The 19,194-nt window shown below is 53.0% G+C and overlaps 5 protein-coding genes across 5 annotated transcripts; 3 read left to right on the top strand and 2 right to left on the bottom strand.

Annotated features, from left to right (window-relative positions):
* Window positions 1–176: 176 nt before the first annotated feature.
* On the top strand, window positions 177–2,090 carry AYL99_01624 (hypothetical protein; the record flags this gene model as incomplete). Its single annotated transcript, XM_018833140.1, has 3 exons — window positions 177–270; window positions 415–711; window positions 829–2,090. The coding sequence occupies 3 exons, from the start codon at window positions 177–179 to the stop codon at window positions 2,088–2,090; spliced, it is 1,653 nt and encodes a 550-aa protein (XP_018699019.1).
* A 354-nt stretch (window positions 2,091–2,444) lies between these two features.
* On the bottom strand, window positions 2,445–4,116 carry AYL99_01625 (subtilisin-like protease; the record flags this gene model as incomplete). The annotated part of the gene is made up of 2 exons (XM_018833141.1): window positions 2,445–3,557; window positions 3,739–4,116. 2 exons carry the CDS (start codon window positions 4,114–4,116, stop codon window positions 2,445–2,447), a joined length of 1,491 nt encoding a protein of 496 aa, XP_018699020.1.
* Window positions 4,117–4,726: 610 nt separating this feature from the next.
* On the bottom strand, window positions 4,727–6,097 carry AYL99_01626 (hypothetical protein; the record flags this gene model as incomplete). The annotated part of the gene is made up of 1 exon (XM_018833142.1): window positions 4,727–6,097. The coding sequence occupies one exon, from the start codon at window positions 6,095–6,097 to the stop codon at window positions 4,727–4,729; it is 1,371 nt and encodes a 456-aa protein (XP_018699021.1).
* An 846-nt stretch (window positions 6,098–6,943) lies between these two features.
* On the top strand, window positions 6,944–7,730 carry AYL99_01627 (hypothetical protein; the record flags this gene model as incomplete). Its single annotated transcript, XM_018833143.1, has 2 exons — window positions 6,944–7,307; window positions 7,375–7,730. The coding sequence occupies 2 exons, from the start codon at window positions 6,944–6,946 to the stop codon at window positions 7,728–7,730; spliced, it is 720 nt and encodes a 239-aa protein (XP_018699022.1).
* Window positions 7,731–8,582: 852 nt separating this feature from the next.
* On the top strand, window positions 8,583–19,068 carry AYL99_01628 (Beige-like protein; the record flags this gene model as incomplete). Its single annotated transcript, XM_018833144.1, has 3 exons — window positions 8,583–16,217; window positions 17,822–17,943; window positions 18,054–19,068. 3 exons carry the CDS (start codon window positions 8,583–8,585, stop codon window positions 19,066–19,068), a joined length of 8,772 nt encoding a protein of 2,923 aa, XP_018699023.1.
* Between the last annotated feature and the right edge of the window lie 126 nt (window positions 19,069–19,194).

Raw genomic sequence — 19,194 nt, forward strand, 5'->3', positions numbered from 1 at the left:
TCGCCGCCTCACCGTGTGTCACAATATCTGTCTTCGTATATCATTGTGGACTTTGATTGCCATTTGTATGCGAACGACAAGGTCATCCTTGGATGGGGATATTGGTGTACTTTGGACCGGCCTCCCCATCAAATCTACCCGGAAAAGAGTAGAGACAACGAAGACAAAAGTTAAAGATGGGCAAGTACAGTCTGCGGAAGATCATGGACAAGCAGACCCAGGTGGTCATGTTCAGTTCCACGGCGATAGCCCTGTATGGGTATGATCAAGGTGAGACAGACTCTTTTTCTATCCTGTGATGTCCTTTGCTTTTTATTTTTCCCTCCAGTATCGCATGTGTCTAGAACCGGCCCAAAGTCAATAGGTGTCAATATGTGACTGATCTCTTCCCCCCCCCCTCTCTCTGTCTTCTAGGCATGATGTCCCTGATCAACACAAACTACAACTACCTGTACACCATGGGCATCGCCGGAAACTCGGCCCTGGTCGGCCTGGTCGTCTCGGTCTACTACCTGGGCTGTGCCGTGGGAGCGGTGCTGGCGTCGCGCTTCGCAGATGCAAAGGGTCGCAAGCCGGGCATCTTCGTGTGCCTGGTGACGGCCAGCCTGGGAAACCTGCTCATGTTCGTCGCGGGCATGGGCCGCACGACGGGCCCGCGGGCCGCTCTGGCGACGATGCTCTGCGGGAGGATCGTCATGGGACTTGGAGTTGGTAGGTTCGCCCTTACATCGCATCCCATCTCATCTCGAGATGGCTTGATCTTTGTTGTATATAATTATTTATTGTGTCCACATCTTCTGACCGCGCCTTATTCATTTATTTATTCAGGTGGTATCGATGCCGTGGTGCCCGTGTACAGCTCCGAGCTCCAGGAAGACGACGCGCGCGGCACGGCGCTGGCCCAGGAGTTCCAAGCCAACATCTTCGGCCTCAACATGGCCTACATCCTCAACGTCGGCGTCACGCACGGCCTCGGCAAATGGAATCAGTGGGCCTGGCGCGTGCCCATCATCGTCATGCAGGTCTATCCAGTCCTGCTGCTCGCCGTCGCGAACCTCCTGCCCGAGACGCCCCGGTGGTGTGTCCTGCACGGCGACAACGAGCGGGCGAAGCGCAGTATCGCCCGGGTCTTCGGCAACGACCAAGTCGACGACCGTATCCACGAGCTGATCGAGGCGCACAAAAAGGAGCAGGAGGAAGGCCACATCTCGTACTGGGACATGCTGTGGCCGGGAGGCTCGCAGTTCCACCCGACCGTCGTGACCGTCATGGGCCAGGTGAACCAGGCGCTGACCGGGTACGGGGCGGTGTCAGTATTCGGGGCCCAGATCTTCCAGCTGCTGGGCTTTGGCGTCAACACGGCCGAGTATATCACGCTGGGGAACTACGTCTTCTACTTCGCGATGATGACGATCGCGTGGGTGCTGATCGACCGCATCGGACGGCGGAAGTTGATGGTGGTCGGTGCGGTCTGGTTAGCTATCTCCTTCGCCCTGCTCACCCTGCTGGGCGGGCTGGCGTACAACCGGCTCCGGCTCTCGATCCCCCTGCTCGCGACCGGCGTCCCGGGGGTTGCCGCGCTGTATCTGGCCACGGCGGTGTTCGGGATCAGCTGGCTGGTGCCACCGTGGCTGATTCCGACCGAGATCTACCCCTCGACGGCGCGAGCGCAGGGCGCCGCGGTCAGCGTTATCGTCTGGGGCCTCGCCAACTTCGCCGTCACCTTCCTAACCCCGATCGGCTTCGATGGGCTCGAGTACTACCTGTTCCTGGTGTTTGCCGGCACCAACGCGTTCGCCGGCCTGTGGACCTACTTGTACTGCCCCGAGTCGGGGCATCGGACGTTCGAGGAGAACCAGGAGTTCTTCCAGGCCGCCGCCGACACGGGGTCGTGGGTGGTGGGCCGCGTCGTCGACGGGGAATTCAAGGTCCTGCCGCAAAGGGAGGTGGAAGAAGAGGAGGAGATTGTCGCCGACGGAGAGGACAATGCGAGTCGAGGTAAAATGCGAACGGAAAGGGTCAAGAAGCAAAAGAAACGGGATGCTCACGAGGAGACGGAGCCTTTGCTGGGTAGGCCGAGTACACGGTAGGCTTTTACACGGTGAAATTGTGCTTTCCCAATGTGAGTGTCATCAGTACATATAGATATGGCGCACGTTGGGCAATACACCTACTTCTTTACAAGAATACAACGTTTTAAGCAGGACGCAACATATTTCGTTGATAAGCGATATGATTGTGACTCAGTAATACCGATATATCTCACATACATGAGTCCAGCTTCCCACGAGAACAGGGGGAGCCATGGTTACCAGTCCGACCAAATCTAGGATGAAACCACCAGACCCCGCCCCGACCCCATATGCCCTGTACGATATGCCCGTGTTCAATCAACAAATGGCTGAATTGCAGGGCGGTAGAATTGCACTAGCTCATGCAGCTATCTAAGACTTCGCAATAAGAGCCTCGAGTTCGGCAGCAATTTGCTTTAGTTCGGCCTTCAGCTCGGAGGCCTTCTCAGAAAGGTACGACTCAGCATCAGAGCTGAAAGAGAAGCCACCGTCGCCGATGATTTCAGTGTAGTTGGACTTGCCACCGCCGTTCCACGCAAGGATGTTGGCGGTGTCAGCCGGGACGTTGGAGAGGGCGCCCTCAGTGGCGATGGAGATCATGTTCGCCTTCATCTGCTTGGGGGTGATGGCGGCTACTGCGTAGGCGGAATCCTCCGATGGTTGAAGAGACAAGAAGTATGCGAGGAGGCCGCAGATGTGAGGGGAAGCCATCGAAGTACCGGAGATGATGTTGGTGGCATACTTGCTGCCAATCCAGGTGGAGAGAATGTTGAGACCAGGAGCAAAGATGTCGTTGCAAGTACCGTAGTTGGAGAAGTAGGCACGTTCATCAGCCAAGGTAGAAGCACCGACCGTGATGGCCTTCTCGGCAGCAGCAGGGGAGTAGTTGCAAGAGTCGGCATTGTCGTTTCCAGCCGCGACGGCAAAGTGAAGACCAGTATCCACGGCGGCGTTGACGGCCAGATCCAAGACTCGAGACTTGCCACCACCCAAGCTCATGTTGGCAACACTGCCCTTGAAACCCTTCTTCTTGCCCTTCTTTGCGGCACTCACCGATGAAGAGTGAGAGGTGGCAGCCCATTCGACGCCTTTGACAACATCAGACATGGTGCCAGAGCCGTTTGACTTGAGAACCTTGACGGCGTAGATCTTGGCCTTCTTAGCGACACCGAACTTCTTGCCTGCGATTGTGCCGGAGCAGTGTGTGCCGTGTCCGTTACCATCCACATCTTCATCACCCATTGGGATCGTCTTGCCCCAGCTGGCACGGCCCTCGAAGTCAACGTGCTCAGTGTTGGTACCGGTGTCGATGACGTAGGCGTCGACGCCCTCACCGCCATCCGAGGAATAGAGGTATTTGTTAAAGTTTCCGAAGCCCAAAGCTTCACGGTGAGAGATACGGGCGAGACCCCAGGGAGCGTTCTTCTCGAGTGCCGGAGTATGATTCATGGTTCGGACCTCGGAGTCACGTTCGATGTATTCAACCTAAGCAAGCAAGCACGTGAGCTTCAGAACAAGACACAGCGGCGAAGGCCAGGCAGCGATGAAGGACGTGTCGGGGTTTGATGATGCAGGGGATCATCACAAAACCACTGCGTCGATGCCATACGATGGATGGAGGCTGTCTGAAAGACCAAAGCGTTGAAACAAGCAGGCAGGAACTTACATCCGGGTGTCTTCGGACCATCTCGATGACTCCTTCATCGAAGTGACCAGCATATCCCAAAAGCCCGCCGGGAATATTGTATGTATGTCTCAATCCTTCAAAGACAGTGTCATCCGACATAGGAACTTGGCTGCGTTTCCGAAGCTCCAGCTTGCGGGACTCGTGTGACACATGGGCCTCTTGGACCCAGGAGTGATGGGCAGTAGCATCCCGCTCGCTCACATGCTTCTTGAAGACAACCATGTAGGAGTCAGGGATCTCCTTTGCATTAGAAGAGGAGATGACAGGAGCAGCATCGTTGTGGATGGTGTCGACGAGGACTGGCGAACCGGCCGCCAACAGTGGGAGGAGCGATAAGGCGAATGCGTAGCCCTTCATGTTGCAGGTTGGATTGGCAACGACGGGGACAAGAGAGATACAGGCAAGCAAAGGGACAACAGAAGTGCGAGCCTGGATGAATCAAGCTGCACGGGAGATGGGGAAAGTGAAGGGAGTTGAAGGGTGATGATAGGAGTGATGGGGAGGATGATATCTTTAAGGAAGCAAGAAGCAGATGGGATAAGAAGATACAGTGCTGGATGATGCCACAGCCACAAGTGGACGCATGACTGCTTGCCGCAACTACTAACGCCTAAACCAGGCTGCCACTTACGCAGCTTCGGCCTAGACCCAGTTGTTGCCGGGGAACTTGAGGTCCTCAAGTGATGGCTGGGCAAGGCACGACAAGGCACTTTGGCCGGTTGCGGACCCCGGCCGATCCCTGTACTTATCCCCGAGCTCAGATTGGCTGCCTGCGCGCATTCCCCGTCACCCTCCCGCCATTTCTCCATCCCAACACATCAGCGGGTAACTATCAGCCTCCTGCCGACTCCAACCGTCGACCACCTTTCGTCTGTAAGGGCTGACAATAGCAGGGACACCCCCTGGTACGTTTACATACTTGCCATCACATGGCTACACTGCTTCAAGAAACGGGAGAAATGGGTGTTCACATACTCCTATGCCGAGACACTGTCTGTTCATACCACGACTCGGCAGGAGGCATGAGGAAATCATTAACCACGTATCTCCTCAGTACAGATCTAGCGTCAACCCATCTGCTGAGTCCATCCTCAAGAGCTTGCTCGGCGAGTTGCTGATGGAACCACTCACCATACATATTGTGATCCCGTGAGCCGAGGACCTGCAAGCGCTCTTCGCAAAACGAGCCTATGAAGAGGGTCCAGAAATGTACGTCTCTGTACACAACACGTTCGTGCTGCGAGCAGAGCCAAAGGGCAGTCTTAAGTCTGGTAAGTAGGGCCGGATAAACCACAGCTGTACTGTCGTGAATATCGATGCCATCAGATTGCGAAGTGTCGCTAAAGCTCTTTTGAAAAACGTATAACAAAGCCAGTGCTAGAGCAGCCTCCGTGTGCCTACCACCCTTGCTCAATCCATTGGACTGCTCTGTCTCGGTGAGGTCGAAATACAAATCCAACAGGCTACTTATGTGATACTCGGACTTGGTGGTAACCCAATGGAAGATCAGCTGGGCACGTCTCAGGTGTTCACGGCCATCAAGAGGTATTGAAATCTTGCCGATGTTCAGGACTCGGCGAATATGGCTGAACGCCTCTCGAAGCTGAGGACTGCACACGCTTTCAGGTATAGGGAGATGGCCTTTCTGAAGAGCAGGAAGCAGAGATTCCGCGGCATTCCATGTTGTGGCGACCATTTGAGGCATCCAATTGCGGTACTTGAGGACCGGTCGGCGTAGTTGAAATAGAGCTGAGAGGCTGTCCCCCCACAGAGCTATACCCAGGACATCTTCACCACCTTGGCATTCTCGGATGGGCAGTTGGTCAGCAAGCCAGAACAGAACTTTGGCGTGGATGCTGGCACTCTGGGTGTCTCCGCTCGTCGTGGCTTCACGAAACAGGGCTTTGACTTGGTAGATCAGCGTCATGCTGGGCCGAGATCCCAAGAGCCTGTCCTGCAGGGCTTTCCTCAGATCTGCCAGAATCTTTGCCTTGAGCTCCAGAGACACTCTATCGAGTTCACGTGCACTCTCCAGCGGAACGAAGCGAGTCATTAGCGGCAGGATGCTTGCCACAGCAGACCAGAATGTCCCGACGTCCGCAACGAAAAAGGACCAGACCCATTTAGCTGCCATCGTACCAATCGTACTGGTGGTTCCCAGGATGGGACAGTGTCCAGGGCTCATGTCCTGGAACTGAGCCATGTACGTTGGTGACCAGCACCGACTGAGATGGAACCGAACGAATGAGACCGCTTGGTTCACAATGGGTGTCACTGTGACCATCTGACAGTTAAAGGGGTCAGAGTTGCCGCTGAGTTTGACAGGTAACAGGGCCATGTTATGAGCCGACCTCGAAGTCTGATTTCTGCAAGTATCCTCTTCCCGTTTCTTCAGCTTCTGTCGCCGGTTCCGATGGACTTTTCTAGATATGTGGGCCTTGCATGCTGCATACTGAAGTTCTTGCGTCGTTCGGTCTTGGGGAGACCGTGTCAAATTAATGAACAGGTAGTCGGTTTTCTCCATCACTGATGTTGAGCAGACCACCCCAGCTTAGAAAGGTCATATCGAAGGGGAAACTTGCATGTATCTGTCGAAGGTGGAACTCAGGTTACAAAGAAATCCTAGGCAAGGCGATTGGCAGGTTTGTGCGAGAGCATTCCGTCCTCCGTCTCGGACGAGCGACTGGTTCTTCACAGTTCGTGTGCTCAGAGGTTTGATGTGGACGACTCTTTGACGTTGAAAGGGAATAAACCGGTAAACCCGGGAACCCATACCAATCCTCTTTGGGTTATACCACTAATGTCATGGTTTCTAAGCTAAGCTCCAACAAGTCTCTGTTTATCCTCTCGACCTCACTGGCACACTCGTGAAACACTCTTCGGACGAATTCAAACTGGAAATGGGCGGCGACTTCATCTCTGTGGCACTTTTAGCGTGAGCAGAGAAACATGGGACGACATCGGCAATCCAGCTGGTTAAGACAATTCCCGAGTTTTCAAATCGCCTCACAAGAAGGTCGCCAGGTGTTGGGGTATAAAGATGAGGGCCATCGCCCAATTTTCAGACCATGGACAGACTCATCCGGTCTGTTCAATCAGTCCACTGATCCAGGTGCTGGCGACATCATTCACCTTCCGTGACGAGTTCTTCAGGAACACTCTCAAATATCCAAGCTCCACCACCATGTCTACCCGCACAGTCAAACCTTTGACTGTCTACGGCCACTGGGGGGCACCCAACCCGTACAAAATACGCATTCTCCTCGAGGAACTTGATATCCCCTTCGAGTGGCATGTGATCGAAATACAAGACGTCAAAAACGAGACGTATACGAAGATCTGCCCGAACGGTCGTCTGCCTGCAATCGTGGATCCTAATACTGGCATCACGCTGTGGGAGTCTGGTGCGATCGTGTTGTATCTGATCGAGGAGTATGACAAGGAGGGAAAATTGTCTTACAGGACCGCTCCCGAAAAGTACCTCCTGCAGCAGTGGTTGATGTTTCAGGTCTCAGGCAAGTGTTCTTCATTCAAATCCATCTTGCTTCGTTCCCAGGCTCTTCCCCATCACGTCCTCGCTGCTGCATAGATGACAACTGACTTGTTCTCGAATAGGACAAGGACCGTATTTTGGCCAAGCGGTCTGGTTCGCGCGATACCATCACGAAAAGCTCCCAAGCGCCATCAAGCGCTATCTGGACGAGGTCGAGCGAGTCACTTCGGTGATCGACACCCATCTCACCACCACAAACCAAGATTATCTCGTGGGAGATAAATGTACATATGCAGACCTGTCGTTCGTGACATGGTATTTTCTCGCAGCAGGCCTGTTGAAGGAGCTGGGACAGGAGAAGCGGTTGGACAAGTTCACAAAGTACTCTGAGTGGATCGGCCGTTTGAATGGTAGAGAAGTGGTCAAGCGATTGAATTCACAGGTGCAGAAAGGCAGGACGGAACATGGGATGAAGTAAGCCCAGATGCTTCATCAATGAGAAGATGTTGCGCGAGACCGAGATCTTTCAAGTTCCCTGTCCGACTCTTGAGTGTTTGTATCCACAAGTCGAGAACTGCTTCAGGGCGGGCTGCACCGCTCGCAACTCATCGGAGGTCACACCAACCTCAATGTTGTAGCTTCCGGCTAGCCTGACATGTCAACTTCCAGTGTGAATCGACCACTTGTGGGGAGGAGGAAACGAGGCTGTGCTCTATGCGAAATATCTTTATATTGATGTGTTCAAGACCAAGGCGCGGGAATTGTCAGTCCTGTGGAACATTACCCGGAGATCCCGTCGCGTGGGTACATCTTTGGTTCGAAGTGCTCTGTTATGTATTGAGGATCTCGGTCGCCGCTCTGTCGTTGGTGGCTGAGGTGATGTTCGGGGGCCAAAATCGAGATCTAGCGTTTCCGACGCAGTGCGGACTCCAACGTCACCCGCAGTTTTCCATCTTCACCAAAGGCCCCCCCTTCCTGTGCGGTGGAATGCTCCCTCAGCCCTCACAGGAGTGAACTGTTGTCTTCTGTACTAGGTCTACTGCTTGAGATTGGAATCTTACACTATTATTCATTCCCTCTTCCACGCCCTCTTGCAGCCTCGCGGTTGGTGAAAGGTACCTAGTTCTTCCCCGCTGCGTGAGCATACGGCGTTTCTCGATGCTCACTGTTCGATGCCCTGCCGTATGCTGGACCGGTCTCTGACTATATCCTCAGACTCCTCCTAGCCCAACGTCCTATGTCACACCTTCAATTCTCCCTATGCCGTCGCAGCGAATCTCATCTACGGTGCTAAGGCCACAAGAGAGGGGGGCCCGAATTGTACAAAGACATGGGCCTCACCGTTAACACTCACACTCGTGCGCGGGCTGTTTCCACCGCAGACATCCTTCGTCCGGAAGACAAGGACATTGCACAACTCGTCAAGAGCCTTGATACTCTCAATTACAACTCCTACAATGCTCTGCAAAACAGTCTCGATCAGGCAACCTGCTTGCAGCAGTTGCGGCACTTTCTGAAAGACGATAGTGATATTCACGGAGCACACAGTGGTTTTCGACGAGCGGGTGGTTTCCAAGCGTTACTTCGCCTCCTTCGCTCGCTCGTTGACAGTTACTCCGTGCTAACCGACCCTTCTGTCCACGCGAAGTCGTTTCTTCAGTCTCTTTCACAATGGTTCGGCGTCCTGGGAGCGGCTTTGGAAGGGCACGAGGGGAATCAGAGATACTTCAGAACAAAGGTGGATGATGGCGGTTGGGACTCTCTGCACCGCACGCTTGAACAATTCTTCACCCTCATATCTAGTCAGACAGGCGACGATCTACACTTGGAACATTTGTTTGGGATTCTCCTTGCAACAGCTACTGGCGTGGAAATAATTGAGGACATTTACACTGCTCTGGACCGGTCCACAAGCTTACAAGACGTCGATCTCTTCTCGGAAGAAACGATTATTACAGCACGGGCAGGCATAGTCAAGTCACTGGCACAGGTTGGTGAGTTGGCAGTGCCGGAGCTGCTAACTTTGATTCTTGGGCTCTGGACCACGGGTATCAAGGCTGAGAAGATCCCTCAACGACTTCTGAGAGTTGCCCTGCCACTCAGTTACGGGGAGATACTTTCGAAATCACGGCAGAATATTGTCTCCGCGCACACAGCTGGTACTTTTACTGCGGTGCTGAAGCTGATCTTCGAAGAGCAACTATCTGCCACTGAAAGGGGGCTGATGAAGGAAGTGGCCCTGTTTTTGTGCCAAGAGGGTGTCTCCAACCTGGACGATGCCCATTTTCTCTTCAAAAGGGCCAGTTCGTCTTCCGATGCAGCTTCGTTCCTCCATGATGCTATCATTGTTTCTCGGCAGCCACCGAGTCTGCAGTTTGACTTGTCCCAGCATGGCTACGCATCCACAGAATTAGCCACTCTTGGTAGACCTTTCCCACCCCTTGACACTGGCGGATACACACTGAGCCTCTGGGCACGATTTGACGCTTTCGACACTCAAGCCCACACTACACTGTTTGGCGCTTTTGACAGGACTCAAACCTGTTTCGTTCTAGCATATCTCGAGAAAGACACTCATCACCTCATTCTACAGACTGCGATCCAAGGCAGCAGGCCCAGTGTCAGATTCAAATCATTTGCTTTCCAGCCAGATCAATGGTATCACATTTGTGTGGTGCACAAGCGACCACGGACGACATCTTCTTCCAAGGCCTTGCTGTTTGTGGATGGGGAGTTCATCGAGCAACAAAAGGCAAATTATCCTTCTACGCCTCCAAATGACCGAAGCCAAAACAATGTCAAGGTCCAAGCGTTCTTTGGTACACCCCAAGATTTATCCCCGAGTTCTGCTGGAGTAGCTTGTCTATCAAAGTGGTCACTTGGCTCTGCAATTCTGTTTCAAGAAACGATGAGCGACGACTTGATTGCCGTCTTTTACTATCTCGGTCCAAAGTATCATGGTAATTTCCAGGACTGCCTTGGTTCTTTCCAGACCTACGAGGCCTCGGCAGCGCTGAACTTGCGAAACGAAATATTGCATCCCGGAAAAGAGGAACAGTCAGAACTCATAATGGCGATCCGTCAGAAGGCAAGCAGTCTCATCCGCGAGGACAAAATATTGATCAATGTTTCCCCTGCGACGATTCTCGATAATGACGATCGAAATAACATTGATGAAACTCAATTGGTCAAGTCATTGTCAAAAGTGGCAGCCAAAAACTTGGTGGCCTACACCCGTTCCGGTACGAGTGCTGTGGCTATTAATGGTGCAGTGCCTTCAATCAATGATGCATTGACTCAAGCAAGAGGCGTTTTCCTGCTCATGGGTGACCCCACGGTGACGGTTCCGCAGTCTCTGGACGATGCCAGCTGGCGTTTGGGCGGTTGCGGTGCGGTCGGACTGGGCCTCGTTCAACGTGCACGGACGACAGAAGACGTTGCCCTCGCAGTGGACATCCTCCTGGAAACCGTCCGCCATAGTTGGAGAAACAGCGAAGTGATGGAAAGGGATGGCGGCTACGCAATTTTAGCAATGCTCCTGAAGGAAAAGCTCACCCTCCCCTCCCAGAACAACGGTGAAGCTACAAAAGTGGCTTGGGCAATTCCAACATCGAGACTCGATAGGACTGGGTTGAGCATGAGAGTATTGACATCCATCCTTTCTTTCACCGGCTATAATTCTGAGGATCTGACAAAATCTGTCATCAACAATCCTTTGGCCTACAAAGTCTTAGTAGCAGACACGAGCCTCTGGAGATGTGGACCACTTCCTGTGCAACAATTATACTTTGACCAATTCTTGGTGTTTGCGGAGCAAAGTGAATACAAACGGTTCAACTTGAAGAGACTAACAAGAATGAGAGTGCTCAAACGACTGATGGAAGCTCTGAAATCAGAACCTGTGATGCGGCCCATCATGCCACAGTACATGGCTGCAATTAAAGTCCTCTTACCTCAAACCTTGTCAGCAGAAACTCTACGTTCGCTGGCCTTGTTCATAACGTTCTCCGTGAACAAACGCAATCTGGGTTTACAAGCGCGGAAAACCATCCGCAGGGACGTACGACAGAGAAGTTCGTCAACTGGTTCATCACATGGCTCCAAGGATGAAGCCACGTCGACTCTGTCACATTTCGAGATTGGGATGGAGGTTCTCCGCCTTTATTCAGAGATGTTGTGCCGCAAAGATGACGACAGCCTGATCAAGAAATTTGCGAAGACCGTTACAAACAAGTGGCTTCTGTATCTGCTATCCGAGACGTCGCCAGAAGTCGTGGTGCTTTCGATGAGGATTTTGGCGAGATTGCTCGTTGTACACGGCGACGCCTACGTCAAAAAATTCAAGGACACGTCCAAAACCTCTGGCTTTACCATCATGGCATATCGTCTGAAGAGATGGTGGCATCTTCCAGCATTATGGCCGGCTTTATTCGCCGTATTGTTTGATCTCGATGTTGCAAATCTAGATCTGGACAGAAACTTCGATCTGTACGGATTCATCGACCTCTTTGCCAACAAAAAAGAGCTCTCGGTTTTCTATCCAGAAATCCTCGAAGTCATTACGGGTATGTTGCAAAGCGGCCTGAAAACAATCGTGTCATCGAAAAAGCACCAAGCTGCTTCGTTTCTGGCGCCGCCACTGGAAGAGCTGAGCGGACCTCCCGAGCGACTTTCTATGTCAACCATGGCTCCACCGAATCCACTGCTCACGATCGTCACAAGCCAACACGTCGAGACATTCAACACTGTCGTCCAATTTCTCGCCGATCTCCACACGAGGTCACAGAAGTTCCGAGACTTCGCAGTCTCGTCTTCGTACATCCAGGATCTACTCGCCGTTCTGTTCCCTGTTGTGGTCGGCTCTGATGTGGTTGAAGCAAAAACGGAGTTGGATGCTCGGGACTCAACGCTGACTTTTGATGGCGGGGACATTGTTGTTCATCCGCTCTCGACCACTCCTCCTGTTATCCGGACTGTAGATACAGAAACCTCGTCTACAACGACTAGAGGCAAGACTCTCCGAAGAGGTTCGTCTTTTGTCCTCGTTGCGAAGGAGCAAGCCCACCAAAATGGTTCTACCACCAACACGGCAGTTTCAACTTCGATTGGCTCGAACTTTGCCATGGGCAAGTTGCCAGAACTTCAAGATGGTCATTCTATTGTTCAGGGTTTGCTGGAGATAGTTATATCTGTTTTCCTGGACCAGATCCTTGTTCGGAAAGAATTTCCAGGACTCGGCCTCTTCTTGAAGACGCCGCCTGGATTCATCGAGCACCAATCCTACTTCGAAACCTGGATCTTGAGGAACACCGTATCGCAGCTCGCGAACCATATAGCACTCAATCAATCGATCCTGACGGAGCCGAGAGTTTTGATCAACCTAGCCCGCCTCTTTGGACATCTTGAAGAGGCCCTCTTTGAAGGGTGGTTCATTGGCGGTGCCGACCCGGTACTCGACTTGTCAGGATCTATACTAGAATATCTCCAACGTCCTGATATTGCCAAACTGAAGAGCGTACGGCTATGCGCGCAAACAATCGCCATCATCCGCGCCGTCGTTTTCCGGACAGTTCTCCTTAGTCTCTCATCTATCCACGACAACGACTCGTTACCCTTTTTGGAAAAGCTGACATACTGGCAGACAGTCCTGCTCTCAGGCGAAGACACTCAATCAGCTAATCTGCAGCTCATTTGCTACCTTCTGTATGCGAACCTCATCTCCTCCACCGATGCTGTCCGTCAAGCCGCAGCCAATTTGTGGAGAATTATACTAGTCCAAAAGCCTGACGAAGCAGCGGCAATTTTCGGGCAAACAGACACGTCTGAGCAGAAAGGCTTAGCTGGCGGATTTTCGAAGCTGGTTGAACTTGACAATGAAACTTTCCTTTATTGGGTCGACGAGCACCGCAGCGAGCTGGATTCTTTGTTTTTTGACACCCTTTCGAAGCAGTGGAATACATTTGTTACCACAGAAAACAAGAGGACTGAGGAAAATGGCCGGTTAAGGATAGCCCGCCGGCGAGAAAAGGTCAAGCAATGGGCACGAGAAGAGGCTGACCGTGACGATTTGATTCGTCGCCATGAAATTGCTTTCGAGAATTGGACTGCCAACATCTATTCCTCGGAATACCTCAAGCACCAGAGACTGCTTCAAGACCAGCAGGATGACCTGGTATACACTGAAGCCAGCTTCAATCGGATGCAAAGGGATACGAGTAAACCTGCAGGGCTGTTTGCTACCAATAAACCGAGAAAATGGAGATTGGACCAAACGGAAGGGCGTAATCGAATGCGTATGCGATTGCACGAGGACTACACCTACACCGAAGACGATCAGCAGCCAAGGAGGAAGGGATCTGACATGCCACAACTGCGGCTTGATACCAGGAATACGAAAATGTCTGCGGCGGAATCGATAGGTGTTACACCAGGCGGCGCAACGCCTGGTGTCGATAGCCCCAAAAGCTCCGGAACGGAGCCATTCCCTGCACTTCAAGAAGGCACTGGCCAGACTCCAGATCAGGCAGCCGACAATGAAAGCCAGAGCGAAGCCATGGAAGGCGAGGAGAGTTTCGAATTGGTCGAAGATCCCAATGCCGAGATGGATGAATTCGAAGACAAGAATCGGAAGGTGATGCGCAGCCTTCACCGCGGAGACCAGGTCAAGCACGTCGCCAACATTTCGCGCATTCTGGGACTTGAAGCAGTGGAGGGACTGCTGATTCTGGGCAAGGACTATATTTATATCCTCGACAATTTCTTCCAACGTTCTGACGGCGAGATTGTGAATGTTTGGCAAGCACCACAAGAAGAGCGAGATCCTTATGTACGAATGATCTCTGGGCGAGATGTCACAGAACGCAAAATTGTTTCCCGGAGTGACGAACATGGCACTCGAAGCTGGAAGTGGTCTGATATTATCAGTGTTTCCAAACGACGGTTTCTTTTTCGAGATGTCGCAATCGAGATCTTCTTCGGCGATGGTAGAAGCTACTTGTTGACGGTGATCTCGCCCCAGCTCCGGAATGACTTGCACGGTCTCATCAGCGCCAAAGCTCCTTCACCCAGTGGACAGGGCAGTCATTCGGAAACGGCTTGGCGCTATGAGACTTTGAGGAGCGTGGATGACGAGCCACAAACCCTGGGGTCCAAGTTTGCCAATGTGTTCGGCCAGCAGTCAAGCTCTTTGGCTGCAACTCGGAAATGGCAAAAGGGGGAAATGTCGAATTTCCACTATTTAATGCTGATCAACACGATGGCAGGAAGAACGTACAATGATCTGACACAATATCCCGTATTTCCATGGGTCATCGCAGACTACACCAGCGAAGAACTAGACCTCACCGATCCAAGGACATTTCGCGATCTTTCCAAACCCATGGGCTGCCAGACGATTGAACGCGAGAGAGAGTTCAGAGAACGGTACCAAACTTTTGCGGAAATGGGCGACAACAATACCCCGGCTTTTCATTATGGAACGCACTATTCCTCGGCGATGATTGTGACATCTTACTTGATTCGCCTCCAACCCTTCGTCAAGTCATATCTCCTCTTGCAAGGCGGCACATTCGATCACCCCGATCGCATGTTCTTTTCGATCGAGGGAGCTTGGAGGTCAGCAGCCCGAATGAACATGACCGACGTCCGTGAATTGACCCCTGAGTTTTATTACCTGCCCGAATTTCTGGTCAACGTCAACGACTTCGACTTCGGTACCAGGCAAACCTCGCAGTCGATTGGAAATGTCGAGCTACCTCCGTGGGCGAAGGGTGACCCTCGCATCTTCATTGCAAAGCAGCGCGAGGCGCTCGAGAGTCCTTATGTTAGCCGCAATTTACACAAATGGATTGATCTGATATTTGGAAGTAAACAGAAGGGCGAAGCCGCCGTGGAAGCCGTCAACGTGTTCCATTATCTGTCATATCAAGGTGCGAAGAATTTGGACGCCATTAGCGACCCCTTGGAACGGCTTGCAACCATCGGAATCATCCACAATTTTGGCCAGACACCATACCAAGTCTTTACCAAACCTCATCCCGCGCGGGAACAGATCCGGCATCGCTACAAGCGGCTTGACACTGCCGCAGAATCATTAACCCGTATCCCTTCGACTCTCCTCGAGGCTGGGGAAAGAGTGGCCTCACTCAGATATTCCTGGAAGTCTGACCGGTTACTGTGCTCGGGACCTTTCAGACTGAATATTCCGCCGGACTACGAGATGTACCTTGAATGGGGCTTTTCTGACAACAGCGTCCGTTTCTATTCGACCGAGAGCAGGAAGCAGCTCGGGCTCTTTGAGCATTTGCATATTGGACAGTTGTCGTGTGCACTGTTCGCGGACGGGAAAACGTTGATCACGGCTGGAACCGATTGCACCGTGGCTGTGTGGACCGTCATCGATAGTGGGAAGAGCGTGGAATTACATCCGCGCGCCACGCTTTTTGGCCACCGCAAGCCGGTGAGTTCTTTGGCTATATCCAAGTCGTTCAATGCGTTATTGTCGGCTTCGACGGATGGACAGGTGATGCTCTGGGATCTCAATCGGAGCGAGTTCATACGCAAGCTGGATGATGACCTGCCCGTGCAATGTGCAGCTATCAACGACGTTACCGGGAATATTGTCCTCTGCCGTGGACATGAGATCAGCATGTATACCCTGAATGGCGATCTGCTGCTGCGACAGGAGTCGGGAGATCGCTCGCAGGAGAGCATTGTCTCGTGCGCCTGCTACGAAGGCGCAGGCAACGAGTGGCTGGAACGAGACCTCGTCTTCACCGGCCACAAGAGGGGCCAGGTCCGCATCTGGAGCAAAGTGGTGCGTGATGGCCGGTTTGAGTTGGAGCTCATTCGGCAGCTCAACCATGCTGACGGCAGCCGGGATGATGGAGCAAATGTGAATGCAGGGATCAGCTGCATCCTACCAATGCCCCAAGTTGTCTACACGGGGGATGAAGACGGGCGAGTGGTGAGTTTCTCCGCCTTGATATGCTGTCTAGCGAAGAGCTTTGGCTAATCATGAATGCAGTATGAATGGAACTGTGTGCAGAGGCACTAACGCCGAATATACTTTGCGGGCAGTGCTCTTTGGAATGGAGGGGTGCCGGATACACCAATTGTGAGGTCGAAAGGCATAGCAAGGCGCACGTTCTACATGGGGTCGGACGGTTTTTGATTACGAGGGCAGACCTATGTTGACTTGAATTGGACGGTTGGTTTACTATGTTTTGAGAGCATCTAGAAAGGCCTGTTCTAGGTAAAAGTTGGATAGATACCGTAGACACCAAGCGCACGGGCCACTCTGACGGGTAGCGGAACGGGCATGGGAAGGAGCACAGAGAAAAGACTTGAGCCATCGAGACAAAATGCCACATGCCTCATCAGCCTGACGACAGATTGTCTTTGGATACATTTCCTTTTTGCATCTGCCTGGCTGTGGGCGTGGCCCGGTTGGTGGGAGAGTTTGCGAGCTGCGTGGGAGGCGGCCCCGGCAAGGGTGCATATGCGCCAATGCAGCTAGCTCGACTGTTGCCAGCTGAGAGCTGCAGGCCGAGGACCAGGCCGTCCTTCTCCACGCGTCAAGCATGTCCCTCCCTTCACGTCAAGTGGTAGATGGGTGTGTAAGATGTGATACATGGGTTCCGGAAGCTGTGGAAGTGGGTGCATGCGAGGATTCTTTTGGCTTCGTTGGTGAGGCAGGAGGGTAACACCAGGCCAATGATCAGGACACACGAGGATGTTCTTTGGGCTCGAGGGAGGAGGGCAGGACGAGGTCAGAGCGGAGCTTGCAGGTGTGGCACACCATGCAGACGGGTCGGAGTTGGAGCTGATGTGTGTGGTCTCCCCGGATATTCGAGTATCACACTCTCTGTGTCGCTCTCAACGCAGAAAAGAACCTGAGTATCAGCTGGTAGAAATGAAGGATTGATTATTTCATGGTCCCAGGCGCAGGCGCAGGCACAAAACGGGCGGTGGATGGGCCGAGAAGTAGCTAAACTGCATTGGGATTTCGCGTTTCCGCTACCGTGACAACCGGGATCAACAAGCGTGTCGGTTGTTGTGTGTTGCAGGCGCAGGCTGTCGACTGGGCACCGATGAGTCGCCCTCAGCTGGCCCAATCTCCACCACTCCTCCTTAAAAAGGCCTCTTGTTGCTGGTGGTCCCAGCTCTTTTTCTCTTTTCCCCTTTCCCCTTCACACACACATTCTGTAACCATTTGGCCCTTTTTGCTCCAAATCTTTGCAAGCATTGTTGCTCGTTTTTGTCCAGCGTGCATTGTTGAACTTCCTCGTTGCAACTCTTCTCCCCCCCCCGCCTCTTTTCCACATAACCCAGTTCCCCCAAAGACAGTCTTGACTCTCGACTGCCGCAAGGGAGAAGAGAGTTGAGGCGCCTTTCAGAGCTGGCAACCTGGACTTTGACGCCCGAGTTCCAATCCCAATCAGTGTCTTCCCGTCTACGTACAGGAGTGACGCTTCTGCCGAAGAAACTACCGTCACAAAGGTAGAAGGGGAAGTCCAATTACCCAGAACCTCCTCGCGCGTCGGACGGGAAGATACTCGATTTTCCAAGGAAGAAGTCGACATCTCCTATAGAGACAGCCGTCCACGCCGCGATCAATACCAACGGGAGGACGTGCGTATCTACGAGGAGCGTGATCGAAAATACCCCGAGGTAGAGCTCACACGCGAGAAGTACGTGTCTCCATGCGTCCCCAGCTTGGATTTATGCCTGTGCTTCTAACGCATTGAACCCCTTCAGTCCTCCGCCGCGTTGCTAACTCACCTGTTCCCACTCCCCATAGGTACCGTGGACCCACTGATTACAGAGCCTCCAACGTCAACGTCGAAGTTGACCGTCGAGACACCCGAGCCCGTGCTGACGGTTTTGACGTTGAACGCCGAGACACTCGTGCCACCAACGTTGACATCGAAATCGATCGTCGAGACACCCGGGACCACGTCGAAGTAGACTTTGACCGCCGTCAGACCTACGACAAATCTCTAGAGTCTCAGCTTGACATCACCGAGCGAGAGTACCGCCGCCGCGTCGATCCCACCTACGACGTTGAATACGAACGTCGCCGTCCCGTCCAAGCCAACGTCACCGTCCAAAAGGAAGAGATCAAGGTCGATCAACCAATCAGAAGAGACATGGGTTACTACGACGACGAGGGCAACTACCACAGCTTCCGCCGTGGCGTGGAGCGTGCCGCCGACCGCATCTTGCACCCCTTCTCCGGCGGCCACCACCATCATGAGGGTGGCGGCCGTGAGGAGGTGGTGATTTCGGAGACGAGAGAAACCACCGGCCCAGCCCGCGTCCGTGATGGCTCCGTTGAGCAGGTGCGCTTCGTCGAGCCTCGTTTCGGAGGCCGGGGTGTCCCGATCCAATGTCACTTCATCCGCATCGGTGACATTCTCCTCCTCCAGGGCCGTCCCTCGCAGGTCATTCGGATCAGCATGTCCTCCCAGACTGGCCAATACCGCTACCTAGGTGTGGATCTGTTCACCCGCCAGTTGCACGAAGAGAGCTCTTTCATCAGCAACCCTGCTCCCTCTGTCGTTGTGCAGACCATGCTTGGCCCTGTTTTCAAGCAATACCGTGTCTTGGACATCCGCGAGGACGGCTTGGTCGTCTGTATGACCGAGAGCGGCGACGTCAAGCAGGGACTGAGGGTCATTGATCAAGGCGGTCTGTTCAACCGAATCGACCGCGCGTTCGCCGACGGCAGAGGAAGTGTCCGGGTGTTGGTCATCAATGATGGCGGACGGGAGTTGATTGTGGATATGAAGATCATCCACGGTTCGAGATTGTAGTTTCGAAATCGAGTTGGGAAGAGGAGGAGGCGAAGTGAGGTGAGGATTGCAAGCATGTGGTAATATCAAAGTGGATGGGCTCGGCTTAGGGCCATCGTCGGGACCAGGTATACCGGATATATTCGT

The sequence above is a fragment of the Fonsecaea erecta genome, assembly GCF_001651985.1.
Source record: "Fonsecaea erecta strain CBS 125763 chromosome Unknown Scaff1, whole genome shotgun sequence".
Taxonomy (NCBI): Eukaryota; Fungi; Ascomycota; class Eurotiomycetes; order Chaetothyriales; family Herpotrichiellaceae; genus Fonsecaea; species Fonsecaea erecta.